At 43.5% G+C, this 13,818-nt stretch overlaps 1 protein-coding gene across 1 annotated transcript; it reads left to right on the forward strand.

Annotated features, from left to right (window-relative positions):
• The first annotated feature begins 1,613 nt into the window (after window positions 1–1,613).
• On the forward strand, window positions 1,614–8,732 carry PPP1R14D (protein phosphatase 1, regulatory (inhibitor) subunit 14D). Its single transcript, XM_009694619.1, has 4 exons — window positions 1,614–1,796; window positions 6,214–6,309; window positions 6,520–6,552; window positions 8,664–8,732. Exons 1-4 carry the CDS (start codon window positions 1,614–1,616, stop codon window positions 8,730–8,732), a joined length of 381 nt encoding a protein of 126 aa, XP_009692921.1.
• The last annotated feature ends 5,086 nt before the right edge of the window (window positions 8,733–13,818 follow it).

Below are 13,818 nucleotides of genomic sequence, written 5' to 3' on the forward strand. Positions count from 1 at the left end.
TTTTCTGCCAGAAAAGGCTTTTATTTTTTTGCTCAAATTCAGGATGAAAAGAAGGTCTGGAATGGCCCTGCCCATTTTTCTATCACCCTGCGTACAAGATATTGCTGGCTGCACCAACACCCCTCTGGGCACAGGAATGTGGCTTTGGCAGGGGGGCCGGAAGAGGAGACCAGCCCCCCTGCAGCCTGTCCCATGCTGCCCAGCAGCAACTATCAGTGGGAGGAAGGGTTGGTTGCTTTTACTTTGGTTTATCTAGCTCTTGGTCTCAAAACTGGAAGTACCTTGGCTGCCAGGAGCAGCAGAGACTTACTTGCTTTTTCCACATAAGTCATGAGACTGGGGTTGTTGGATCTGCTTCATGACGGAGGGTCTCAGCTGGTTTGTCCATCCTATAGGCCAGCTCCCTGAGCTCTGGGAACAGAAGAATAAGGAGGTGTGATACGGCATCTCAAAGGCACACAGGTGTCCCAGCACCCCATAAACACAGCCAGCCTGATTTCTGTTCCTCTCAACAGTGCTGCTTACACATATCCTTCTAAAATGCCATAGGGCAACAATGCTGCAGAACTTTAACCTGACTTCCAGTAAGAAACTCAACAATGATAATATATAGTATGATAGCAGTTTATGATGCTTCAGCAGGTGAACTTGTTTACCTTGAATACTTTTCTGTGGGAGGGGGATAGTGCTATATCCCTAGACAGGCCTTCTCCTGCAGTGTCATCATGTCAAATACTGTACTTTTTTTTTGTTTTTGTTTTTTTTTAATAGGACCACTGGTATTTTGTTTTATCTCTGAAGTGCCTTGCTCAAATGATCTCAAATTCAGGCTGCCGGGATTTCTACAGAAATTTTTTGAGAAGGCTGTAATAAATTTGCAGATTGTAGAACAATGTAAAATGGGACTGCTGAGCCCAAGTTTGGCTTGCAGTGTCATTGACCTAGTATTCTCACTCTTGTAAAACAGTGGATGTAGCCACCTGATTCCAGACCACTTCTTATCTGTGCTGGGTCCAGTGCTTTAGCCCGAAAATGTCAAATACAGCATTTCCATGGGAGCTAAACCCTGTAGCTGCAGGCAAAGTATTTTACAGAGGCTCGTGGAGCTTGAACACAGGAGGAGGATTCAATGCATTATGTATGGATCAGCTCTCTGGAATTGCACATGCACGTAAGTTATGCCTGTAGGAAAACAGTAATTTAAACCCTCCTCCTTCCCCAGCTCTTGGATCTGACTTGCGTTAAATATTAACAAACTTGGTTCATCAATTCCCTGGTTCACTTGGCTTCTTTTAACAACAGATGTTATTACAACAACTCCTTTGCCTGCCTCCCTGCTCCTCTCAGGACAGCCGATGGTGAAACCCAAGAATCTGCTGCTGTAACTCTGCCTGCAGAGCCTGGCTGCTGCCCTGGCCGTCTGGTCTCCCCCACCTCTCTCCCTAGGATCACCAATGCTGCCCGCTTTTGGCATCTGCGAGTAGCTTGTGCTGTGAGCCACGAGTTGCAGAGAGGTGTTGGTTAAAGGAGACGGAGAAAAGGAGTGAGGGAGTCCACAGGAAGGTGAGTTCCTGCTGTCGGAGGAGGAGGAGGAGGAGGAGGAAGCGGTGAGCATGGCCAGCAACTCCAGTGCACTGCCCCGGGTGACTTTCCAAACACCAGAGAAACCTGGGGAGGAATCATCGCACAAGAAACTGGGCAAGTTAACCATAAAGTACAACCGCAAAGACCTACAGCGCTGGCTAGACCTGGAGGAATGGATCAATGCCCAGCTGCAGGAGCTGTACCAATGCCGGGTGAGTAGCTGGAGCAAATGAGCCCCTCACTCATCAGGTGAATGGGACTAGAGGCCCTGTGTGCTGGGACAGAAGTTTGCTTGCTCTGCCTTACTGGAAATAACTTGCCACCTGCTACAGCACTCTCTCTGACTGGTGTGCCTGCAGTCAGAGAAGCTTGCACTGATATAATCCAATGAGCTTTAAACTGCCTGGTCATGCAGCTGCTCGCAGGGCTGTAGCTATTGCTGAGCACGAGTAGCAGAACCTCGAGGGATGTACAAACCCAGGATGCTTCTTGTTGCTGAGCTCTGTGTGGTGAGAGGCTTTGCTGCAAGCAGTATCTAAGTTAGCTGGGTTATCCTTGTTCCTTTTGGTCACGACGATGTAGCTACAGCTGCTGTTTGAATGAGACATTCCAGATAATGCTGTATCTGTAGCTGCAGAGTCTGGCAGCAGGGGAAAAAAGGGGAAAAAAAAATAACAAAAAACCATGCTCACAGGTAGAGATCTTATGCATTCATTTTCACAAATCCCCAGAGCAGCCTTCCTTGCCAAAGATCCCCTTTCAGTTCCTCCTAAATTGTTCCTGCCTATCTGAGAGCTGTCCCACTAAGAAAGGTCCAGGAGTGCCTAGGTCCAGCACCTGTATGGTACCAGTCTTTTACCTGACCTATTGGAGGGTACATGACGTTTTTTCTTCCAAAGTGGTGTGACATTTAAGTCAAGTTCCAGCGCTGGCTGGGTACACTGAAATTTTAATCTAGTAGTATCACTTCTATTCATATTTTGTGCTTAGATGGATGGCACTTAAACTGGGAGCTTTCAGAAGGGATAGTGCTTTTCTATGTTTGAGATAATTCCTTTGGACTGTGGTACAGGAAAAGGTGAAATGATTTCCCGCATTGTACATCATGGTATTAAACCCATTTAAATAGCTTGACTAAGAGTTTTGCTTTCAGCTGTAGGGCAATGGCTGATGCAGTAAGAGAATATAGCTTTCTTGACTCACAACCCAGTACATCTTCAACAGAAGACATAATGGGTTTAACAAATTGAGTAAAACAGCTTATTCACATCCTGGATGGGGACAGACTAAATGAACGGCCAAGCCCTTTCTGCCCTGTTTTCTGTATTTGCACACCAGCACATCGTTAAGCACATTTTTGAGATACAAGGGAAAAAGAGCTGATGATTGCTTAGTGTCTTCCACTCTGAGCATCAGCAGTTTCAAATTGCAATCAACAGTGGAAATGGACATGTTAGAACAGCCCAGGAAAGGCAATTTTTGTGCTATATGCCATGATGGTACAAAGAAGCTTTTGCCTCCCCAGTCTGATTTTCTGGGCCTGAGAGCCATAGAACAATGTCAGCTGCACAGCTGAAAAGCCAAACTTCAGGAACTGTCTCTGAGGCTGTCTTTATTATTGTCGTTGCTTATTATTATTGTTATCATCACTATTATCATAATTTTCTATGTGACTGTTTCCTGTTTGGTATTTGTGGTACCAGGTTCTCATGCAATGTTGGGAGAGAAAAATAGTTAATTTCTGTTTTCATTTATGCCATATGCAAAGAATATGTAGCAGAACACAAATATGGAGAGAAGGGTCCTTCCTTCTGTCACAAATGCAGGGCTCCTCTGAAAATGAGTATACTACCGCTCCTGTTCTGTTAATTAATATTCTTAGACTTCCCAAACAATTTTATAGCTTGTTTAGTAAAAATGATAAAGGATAAAAGCTCATAATCTCTTCAAGGCTTTCAGAATTTCCAGTTGTTTTCTATAGTTTATAAAATGATAGTAACAAATTCTCAGCTGTATCTTAGGCCTCTTGGTAATGCATTATGAAACATTATATAGTGTACATAGGAGCAGATGTTATTGGTAGACCTAGTCAGATAGGCAAAATTCAGCGTGTCTGCAAAGTGCTAGAGTGGTGGTCCTGGTGAGCAAAGGCTGTTCAAAAGAACAGCAGCAGTGACAGTGTCACTTGTCAACCACACCTGCCCTGGTGTTTAAGGGACTGTCCCTGGGGTTGGTAGCTCAGTTCAGGGAGCCCTTAGCCCAACTATTGACATTTGCCAGAGATAAGCAAGGAGAATGGCTGCTGCTTTTAAGTAACAGAACTTCTTGCCCTTTGGGGAATTACTGCGGTTTTAAAGAGAAGGTTTGGCAGGGGGGTTTTGAGATAGATGAGAAACATTTGGTACCACCATTAACATGACCCAAGATGAGGCTCTCTGTGTGCTACTCTTACTTGCCCAAGTCTACAGAAGTACGCTTGTAAAGGTGTCAGAAAAACAAGTCAGGTCATGTTATCATTTCCGGTTTTCTGAGAATTAGGAGCTGTTTACTGTCATCAGAGTAGCTGCCCAAAGGGGATATTTTTTTCTCTACTACAAAATCCCAGCAGGCACAAGTGAGAAACCCAGCCATGCCCTTACAGGAACAGATTGCCTTTGCTAACAGCTCTCCAGCACAACAGGTTTCCCAACTTCCTGGTATATTTGGGCCAACCTAAGAGATTTGCTACCAGGAACTACATAACATGATGCTGTGCCAGGTCAGAGACTGTTAATAGGGTACAACAGGGGGTTACATAGGATCTTTTCAAATAAATACCTGTGCCACAGTAAATTACTTGTAATCACTCAGGTGTCCAGCAGGTCCTCCTGCTCTCCTCTGTGCATTGTGGCAAGACTATTTAGTTAGCCCTGCTAGGCTGGGCTTCCTTGGATCCATTGACTTCCATTATATTGTCTCTTTCTCAGTGTCTTCCTTTGCTCCTCCTGCCCTTGGCAGTGCAGTCTTCCTCAGTGTCTTCCAGAAACCCCTGTGACAGAGTCAGAATAAACAGCATTGCAGATTAAAACGCCAGCAAGGTTACTTCAAACATTGCCTCCTGAAACAGATAATCTGAATGCTATACTATTTATTGTCATGAGGCTTTTTGCAACAAAACTAGGACTCAGGAGACAATTTTGATTTTTCAAGATGATTCTCTGCATGTGGAAGCCACACACCACCATCCATACTAGGACCAGAAAGCTATAGGGAGTTCCTACCCTGTCTCACCCTCTTGGTGTATTTAGCTTCTTAGCTAGAGGTAAAGTCAGGCTGGATCAACACCTATTGTCTAAAGAGTCACATGAAAACTATTCCTTTTAAGAAGAAATGCTGTGTGGGTCACAGTACAATATATTTAACTCTGTTTTATTACTTATTGTCAAGTCAGCTGTGTAACAAAGCTGAACAAAGGTTTTCTACTTCCTCTCTGGCTTGGTATCAGAGACTGCTCAGAACAAGTTTCTTTTTTTTTGCTGTAAGTATTGCCTTTATTGTTTAATGTTTTACATATACATCCATAAATGCTACCCAGCGATCAGGTATTGTGCTGTTTAGTTTAACTCTGGTTTATTACTTATTGTCAAGTCAGCTGCGTAACAAAGCTGAACAAAGGTTTTTCTACTTCCTCTCTGGCTTGGTATCAGAGACTGCTCAGAACAAGTTTCTTTTTTTTTGCTGTAAGTATTGCCTTTATTGTTTAATGTTTTACATATACATCCATAAATGCTACCCAGCGATCAGGTATTGTGCTGTTTAGTCAGCATCCTTATTCTGCTGATTACTACATTAAAATATCACTAGTGTTGTGTTGTCAAAGATTCATTTTGCAAGTACATTGGAAACCATAGCCTGCTTTCCTCACAGTCTTGTAGAGACATGTGGAGCTAAAATGTGTCTGTGATCAAGTTGACAAATGTTTCCAACTAACACCCCCATGCATTACAAGATTATTACTCTAATCATCAAAGCTTGGGGTCTGTCTTACATTAAAGGAGAATATTATATGCCTCTCATGTCTGTTAGAGAAAGCTGGCAAAATATTGTTAGGCCTTTCAAAAGTGTAATTGTTTTTCTCCGTTACTGCAAAAAGCCTTAGTATAAATACCAACTATGTGAATGTATTTAGCTTAAAAGCCTAAAATCCCCTTGTATTAGTTGTGCCTCTTAGATTAAGACCACTGGATTTCTGTTTGGTGAACGCTTGTGCACACTCTTCATAGATGAGCGCTGTCCCAGGGTGGCTCACGTTGCGTTGCAGTTGGCAATTGCAGTTGGATATTCTTGAAAGGGTCTCCCCGTGATGGACGACAATCCCTGAACACTGGTATCAAGTGTTGAGATGGGAAAAGGCGAAGAATGTGTACATCAGGATGTGTGGCTGTAGCAGACACCACAGAGGGGCTAGAATCTGTGTCCTCTTTATAAGAACCTCCTTATTTTGAGACGATTTATATATTGACCTCAACTTTGCCGCACAGTTTTATTGTAACTAGTTCCTTCTCAGCTGCTCAGTTTTTTAAAGATGGGGTCTAGAGTTCTTAGAAGTTTGAAGGTTTATTAATTGTGTGGGGTTTTTTTTCTTTGTAGCTAAGAGAGGAAACAGAGGCAGCAGCTCCTGAGCCACAAATTGATCTTGAAGATCTCCTGGAGGTCCCTAATGAAGAACAGAAATTAAAACTACAGGTCAGATAGAGGGACTTGGTGACTTTAAGTTAAGTGACTTCATAAAGAGGAGTAGTGGGGTGTGGGGTACAAAATACGTGTATATAGTATTGCATGATGCTTCCCTGTGTCTTAGCCTGTCAAACGTAGTAAGATTATATACCCTTTTTGTAGGGAAGGGAGAATAGGTCAACTCATAAAATACTGAAATGACTCCTCCTTGGTTTTCAGGAAATCCTCCATGAGTGCTCCAGCCCGACAGAGGTGAGTGAAGCACCATCTCTCTCTCTCTCTCTCTCTCTCTCTCTCTCTCTCTCTCTCTCTCTCTCTCTGTTATACTGGGCTGTAAGAGTGTGTCTTTGTTGCTGCTTGGCTGAATAGCCAAGGTATTATTGTGCCTAACATGATGCTGCAGATTTGTTCAGTTTCCCTATGGGAGATCTTTGCTGCTTTATTCTGCGGAGTTAGAAAAATACATGTAAATCTACATGGGTGAGCTGAAGGCAGAGCAGTGGAGAAAATAAGGAATTACACTTTACAATCAAAGAAAGTTCATTCCATGTTTTGGACATCCTAAGCTGACCAGGCTGAGTTGCAATTTGGTCCTCAGTGTAGAAACGCCATAGACAGTGATACAGCTCACATAACCATCTTGCACACTGTTTAAACCACTTAGCTTAAACCACTCTAGTGTTATGAGTGACGAGAATGTAGGATGGCCCTCAAATTGGATTGGGCGGATGATTGCTGAGCAGTGGCCACGTAAGTTAGTTTTACATGTGTGGGGTGGTTCTGGTTTTTTTTTTCCCCATGTGAACTCAGAAGTAGTTTTTGAGTTGAGAGAGTTAAAGAAATCCCACAAGCTGTCACAATGTCCAAAGGAGTGGAGCCCAGTACTTTGCAGTGTAGTGCATGCACCACACATCAATTGCCTTCGCTGTGCTGCATACCTGTGCAAAATGGGGTCCCTCAACACTGCTTCAGTCACATGCATTGCATGTGAATGTTGTGCTTGGACACCATTCATCAGCCTCCACATCTTGTCGAGCCTATGTAGCTGTACAGTGATGAACATAGAGAAAAATCAGGTGGATGCACGACTATCATTGAAATGAAACTTGGCTGTAGCAATCACTACAAATAGTCTCCTAGCAGGGGCACAGCAGACAAGGCTGGCAATAGGGAAATAGTTTTCAGAGCATCTGAATTTCACATCTTAGGCAAGAACCCCACATTCGCAGAGAGATAACTGAAAAGAGTTTTGCTCTACTGATTCATGAGCCATTAAAGTGTCTTGAGGACAGCGTGGTACTTGTTAACTACAAAGAGATACTGCTGCCCCATTGGCAAAAATATGTACTTTCACCCTGGTGATTTCGAATCCAGTCCCCTTGAAAGATCACAGCAGCCTATTTGCAGAAAGCAGACAGAGGAAATAAACTGGTTTCCTCTGAAGGGACTGACTGAAAAGGTATGTATGATCCTAGGCATTTACTTCCAGAGCATGCTGTGTGGCAAGTAACCTCTGATCACCCAAGTGAGGAAGCTGGGCTTCCACACAGCACAAATGGTAAAAAGCCGCAATACTTGCAGTGACCTTGCCTACTTAGAAGGACATGTAGCTATCTCTAGGTGAAGAAAGGCTGCACACTCCTTTATGGTAATGTTACTTGCCATGCAGAGGGTAAAGTTTGCACTAGTCACATTGGGTTCTGCTTAGAATAACCAGAAGGTCCAGTTTAGTTCATAGTCCTTGGCTGTGTCAGCAAAGCAGTCAGGGTTTATCTCCATTAACTGCTCATCTATCTGCTCTGCCTGTCCTCAGCCCCTGCTCCAGGTCGTTATTAGTCCTACGTGTGATTTGCTCCACCTCTTCTCTGCCAGCCACTTCCCTGTAGAACTGGCACAGCTCCAAGATGGTTTGCAATCCACAACATGGAGCATTACAGGTTCAACAAGAGGGACAGCTTGCTTTGCCCTAGATTGGGAGGGCAGCAGAAGTGGGCAGGAGGTTATGGTGGCAACAGGAAGCAGTGGGACCTAACAGAGGACAACAGTATCCTGAGGTCACCTCAAGGTGGAAAAAGCAGGTGTCTGGGATGAAGAGGGGCAGGCTGGCTCCTGGGGAGCAAGTAAACATGACTGCTCCAGAAGGAGACAGGGGAAGGGAAATAGAGAGGCTTTTATACCCTTCTCATCTATCAAAAGGTCTCCTTTCCTAAGCTAAAAGATAGGTTTGCTCAATGCATGTCAAAATTCTGGTTTCTGCTCAACATGAAGGCGAATGTGGGGATAATGCAAGCACCATAGTACTCCTTGGGCTGGTGAGCACTGGCATTAACATGACATCCTTCTTCAACCAATTCTCATTGTAGGACTTCATTACGGAATTGCTTAGTCGATTGAAAGGTCTCCGGAAAGTCACCAATCCTCAGAAGAAATGACCTTGCCCACATGGAACACCCAGCTTTGGTCACAAGGAAACGTGTATCTTCCCCACAAAAAACAGGATCAACAACATCACTTCAGAATATGTTTAGGACTTACTGTTACTGAGAAACATCACCAAGTTTAAACTCTCTGTACCAGTGGGTTGAAGTCTCCACTCCTTCCAGATCTACGCACACAGCAGGGAGCTAGATGATTGTACAGTTTCCCGATTCTTAAAGGGCATGTTAACCTGGGGAACAGGACAAGATGTCCTTCCTTTAGTTTCTTCTAGGAATTTCCATGCTAGCTGAGGAGCACTGAATACAATTCTCGGGAGCTCATCAAGACTTCTTTCTTTCCATCCACTGCAAGGAAAACGAGGCATTGGTTATCACTCATTCATCAACATGGAAAATCAGTTACTGTTAAGTTGCACCCTGTTTCAGTCTGGCTGGGACCCAGCTGTGATCTCCTGCCTGTTACTGCTGTACCTGACTCTACAGCATTGCACATACTTTGCAAGTCTTATTAAGCCTCTCTTATTCATGCAGGTTGGACAGAAAATATACAGTAGGATGGAAGGAAAACATTCAAGTGTACCTGGCCTACTTAAGGGGAAGTTAGTGAAACAGCTGCTAAGGCTAATGGAAGAGTGAGTGTTTTTCCTTTTTGTGGAATTTGACTTAATGATTTAGAAGCGTCTTCTAAAGGAGCAAGGTCTGGGAATGATTTTTCTCATAATTTAAAAAAATGTTGGAAAAATGCTTATTTTGTATATTAAAACAGAGAAAACCAGCCATGTGCTGCTTGCTTTTGCTCTCTTTTTAGACACTAAAGGAAAAACCAAAGTGAAAGAATACCTACTCCCAGTTTCCCTGCAGGGATCATCTCGGAGCGAGTCTTTTGCAGACAGGGTAGGTCTCAGAAATGAGAAGTGAAGTAGGACACATTGTCTGCTGCACAAACTCTTCTGGCTACTACTAACGTGTGGCTGGAAAAATACAGGGGAAACTACATCCAGCCTCTCAGCAAGTCAGTAACTTGACACATGTGGCTACGAAGTAAGACAGCAAATGGAGGCTGATTGCCTTGGCAGAGCAGACTCTCACATAGTGTCCTGCCCCTACGCTCTCATGCCTGCCACTCAAACACCAGAGATGAGTTGCAGAGTCGTATCCAGAGGGGATCCTAAGTACCAGTATGTTCAAGACTAGCTTTTGAGTATGTATTTTGTCAGACAGGGACAGAAGAGGCCACCTCTGGAACAAAAGGGACACGCAGGTTAGCTAACAAAGACAAACAAGCAGTCTTGGGTTGGATCAGTAGTATCTTAAATACATTAGTCTTTTCATCTTTATCAGTAACAGGGTGACAACTATTACCTTTTGCTTCCCTCCTCTTTTCCAGCAGAAGCATCAGTGAACAAGCTGTGGGCTGTGCACACCTCTGAGAGGACAAAATCCTAGCTGCAGTAACAACTGTGATGTAAGGGCTTGCTTCCCTTCATATGCTGCTCTTGTATGCAACAGCCTCCTGGAAGTTACCAAGCCATGCAGCTCATACCTTGTCCTAAGACTGCTCCAAGAAACTCTAAGCCTCATGCACTAGGTTGGAGAAATGGTCCTTGTTTATCAGGTCCATATATATATCTATGGTAGCTGTAGAGATGTGCCATTTCTGGCTTAGTTGGGGGCTAACAGGACATGCCTGTCCTCCTGAAATCTCAACTTTTTAAGTAAAATAACAACAAAATTAAATCCAGAGCTGCACTGGTTGTAGATCTGGTATTGCTCATGGACTGACACCTGCTAAGACTTGTGTATCACACCCCTTGAGAAGGGAGAGCAGCACGCCGACAAAGAGCTCTAAGCACTGTTAAAAACCCAGACTGTGTTCAAACAGAGGTTCAGGTGGAAGATCTAGGTGGACAGGCCATGAGCTGAATGTCCTAAACTAGAGCCGCAATTAACTGCAGCAGAATAGTGCACAGGAGTCCAGATTAATTACATACACTACCAGGAAGCTTTGCTTTATTCTACTTAGCTGCGACAGCGCAAAGACCTGAGATGCCTCTCCTCTGGCCCAAGAGATAAGATTTTTTCCACCCTAGGCATTGTTCAATAGTCCCTCAGTACGGAGACATGCAAAGAGAATTTTTGACTATGCCTCAAGGCAGACATTAGGACATGCAGGAAAAAGCAGAATCTTCAAACTCTGCTTGACAGGAGTTGTTTTTGTGCTTATTCTGCAAGTAGCAGAAAAAGAGTAAGCTGCAGCCCCTATGATATGCGGTTGGTTCTGATATATAAGGACATTACTAACACATGAGAGCGCTTCAAATGAGCACAGTGTGATCATGGAGAACAAAGCAAGATGTGGCCAGTGCTAAATGATTTCCCCGCTCACTGGTACAAAAGAAAAAGCAACATAAGGCAATCAGAGCAGCTTCTTTTTGTACTTAAAGTACTTAAAAACTTCTTAAAAGTACTAAATCATACTTGTTTTTATTTACTTTTTGGCTGTTGTCAGCTTAGACCATAAGGACAGACTAAATTAATTACTTTTTTTTTTTTACCAAACAGCTTCCAGTTAACTTTGCTGTTTCTCAGCACCATCACAAGCATAAGGCGGTAATGTGTGATATGTAGACACCATGCGAGAATGTTTCTCTAAAGGAACTTTGCCCTCTTGATTATACCAAGATAACTCAGAATGTATGAAAGTTCATGTGCTTTTCTAATTGAAGGTTTATGAAGGTATATAAAATAATCTTTAATGCAATTTTCCTTTGGTTACGATCAACATTTACATTGCCTTTAAAAATATGCTGGCTGTAATGTTTGGACATATGTTACAGCACTTGAGACAACATGCACGCTCATGAACCACAGCAAATGCAAGTTAATGCAGTTTAACTAAGCTGAGACCTCTCTTTGTAACCTAATCTAAGTGCAATCTTGTGTTATCATTATTTTGAGTTCTTGTTGGGGTAGAGCTTACATTTCATAGTTCACATACAAAACATCTTGAGAGGGAAAGAAGATCTTGTGCCCTCACGGCATGCTACAAAGACAGAAGCAAAGAAACTGATTCTCTTTCTTGAAGATACCAAGCTCTCTTCTGTCCTTGAATGGCTATGACTGAAGTTGATCTGGCCTGTCAGGAACTGACTGTTTACCAGTATCTTTACCTGTTTACCAGCACCTTTTCAAAGACGAGGACAGGGAGTAAGCAACACAGTTAAAAGAGCACTGCCCACTTAAAGGTCACGCAGCATTCCTTTCACAATGACAAATTCAGGTAGGTTTGCTTCCTGCAGACAGCTGCTCTAGCTACCCCTTCTGCCCCTCCTGCATGGCGGTCACTGAGGCAACAGCTATAGTGGGAATGGCTTTTCAGGGGAAAGTGATTGGGCTGCCACTAAAATGGCCAATTATATGCAGAAAGCTCAGCAGCCACAAAAATGTCCATTAGTGGTACAGGGAAAGCATCAGCATGGGTCTGTATGACTGAAGAGACTCTTCGATGTATGACTAAGTTCTATTTCAGGTACTGGGTTGGGTGCATTTCTGGATTCCTTGGGATGGCCCCACAGAAACCAATCTGGGAAACTAAATAAACTGCTCCCGGCTGTAATCTGCTCCTTTACTACTGATGCAAACAGGGCAGGGCTTACAAGACACTGGCTGCCTAACTGCACAAGGAGCTCAACGTTTGGTTGTGGCTGATGAAGCATTCAAAATGTTGCAAGTAGCGCAGCAGCTCATACTAACATATTTTAAAAAAAAAAAAAAGCATCTGTAAAGCAACATTTAAAATGTCTACTAACTGCTTGGAAGGGACACAGGCTGAAGCCCAAAGGAGTGGATCAGTCTTAGAAGAGACATAAGAGCAGGTATTTGCATCTTCTCCTGTACAATCAAAACACAGGATTTAACCTAAGACAGAACTGAACTGTCTTGCTATCAGACTAACTACCCAGGTCAAATAGCAATGAAAAAACTGTCATTCTTATAATAACACAAAGCCAGAAGAGTATTTTGTTTTCATTTTTAAGACCGCAAGCTCCTCAGGGTAGTAACTTTCTACTTAAATTCTGTGTAACACAGGGCTCATTGTGAGCTCTCACATCAGAACAACTCAAGTAGTTTTCCTATCTATCTGTCCCAAAGAGACAGGCACTGGTGAAGCAAGGACTGCCAGGAGAAAGAAGATCCTCCACAAGAGTCTGGTTTTGCCACCCCTTCCTAACAAAGGGTTTTGATGGCACTTGCAATTTTTAGTGTGTTAACCTGCAGTATTACTATTCTACATCGTCTGATACAGGTGTCTGTTGAAGGGCCTGATCCAGTCCAGCATGTTAGCACAAACCCATCTTCAGCAGTAGTTTAATTTATTTGCCATGCTCTGACCAGGGTTGGCTGAGGTGTGGGCAAACACTGTTTCGTCAACTCACCTACAGAGGCAGTGACCTTAAGCAGAGGGGCAGGGCAGACAGCTGGGAGCGGCAGTGTCAAACCAGACAGGCAAGATTCACTGGAAACTCCGTGTCAGAAGCAAATCCATGATTTTTTTTGCCATTGGAATTTGTCAACCTTAGAGAACTCTCTCGGAAGTTACGTTATAGTCCTAGGAAGAACTGATGGGATACTAGAGCCAATTTAAGGCAAGTTTAGGCAGGTATTTGAAGCAATTCTGGGTGCTTTGGTCACTGGCAAGTGCCACTCGCATCTGGACTGTCTCCAGAGAGGGATATGAGTATATTAAACTGAGCTTCTCTCATAGCCAGCTAAAGAGCATCACACAGGTAACATCTTTATCCTAGCAGGGAACCAAATAATAAACAGAGCCAACCCCCACTTTCCAACTAATACACAACTCTTCCAGACTCACATGTTGCTCTTACAGACCACACGGAACCTTGGCACAGCTACTGCAGATCACAATGCTGTGCATCAGTAGCGGATTACCTTTACAAGGCACCCTTCATTTCAAGTACGCGAGCAACACTGCCCACCAAGGCAGAGTAGGCCCTGCACCTTTTCCAGACACACCACAGAAACATTTCTGATGACTTCATGATCCTTCATTTCTTTCCCT

Source organism: Cariama cristata, unplaced genomic scaffold, assembly GCF_000690535.1.
Source record: "Cariama cristata isolate BGI_N322 unplaced genomic scaffold, ASM69053v1 scaffold8952, whole genome shotgun sequence".
Taxonomy (NCBI): Eukaryota; Metazoa; Chordata; class Aves; order Cariamiformes; family Cariamidae; genus Cariama; species Cariama cristata.

Bases quoted from the DNA above. Each gene is read 5' to 3' on its own strand.
- PPP1R14D (XM_009694619.1), top strand. From the start codon at position 1,614: ATGGCCAGCAACTCCAGTGCACTGCCCCGGGTGACTTTCCAAACACCA. The intron at 1,797-6,213 runs GTGAGTAGCTGG...TTTTCTTTGTAG, and splicing joins AGGAGCTGTACCAATGCCGG to CTAAGAGAGGAAACAGAGGC. The intron at 6,553-8,663 runs GTGAGTGAAGCA...TTCTCATTGTAG, and splicing joins AGTGCTCCAGCCCGACAGAG to GACTTCATTACGGAATTGCT.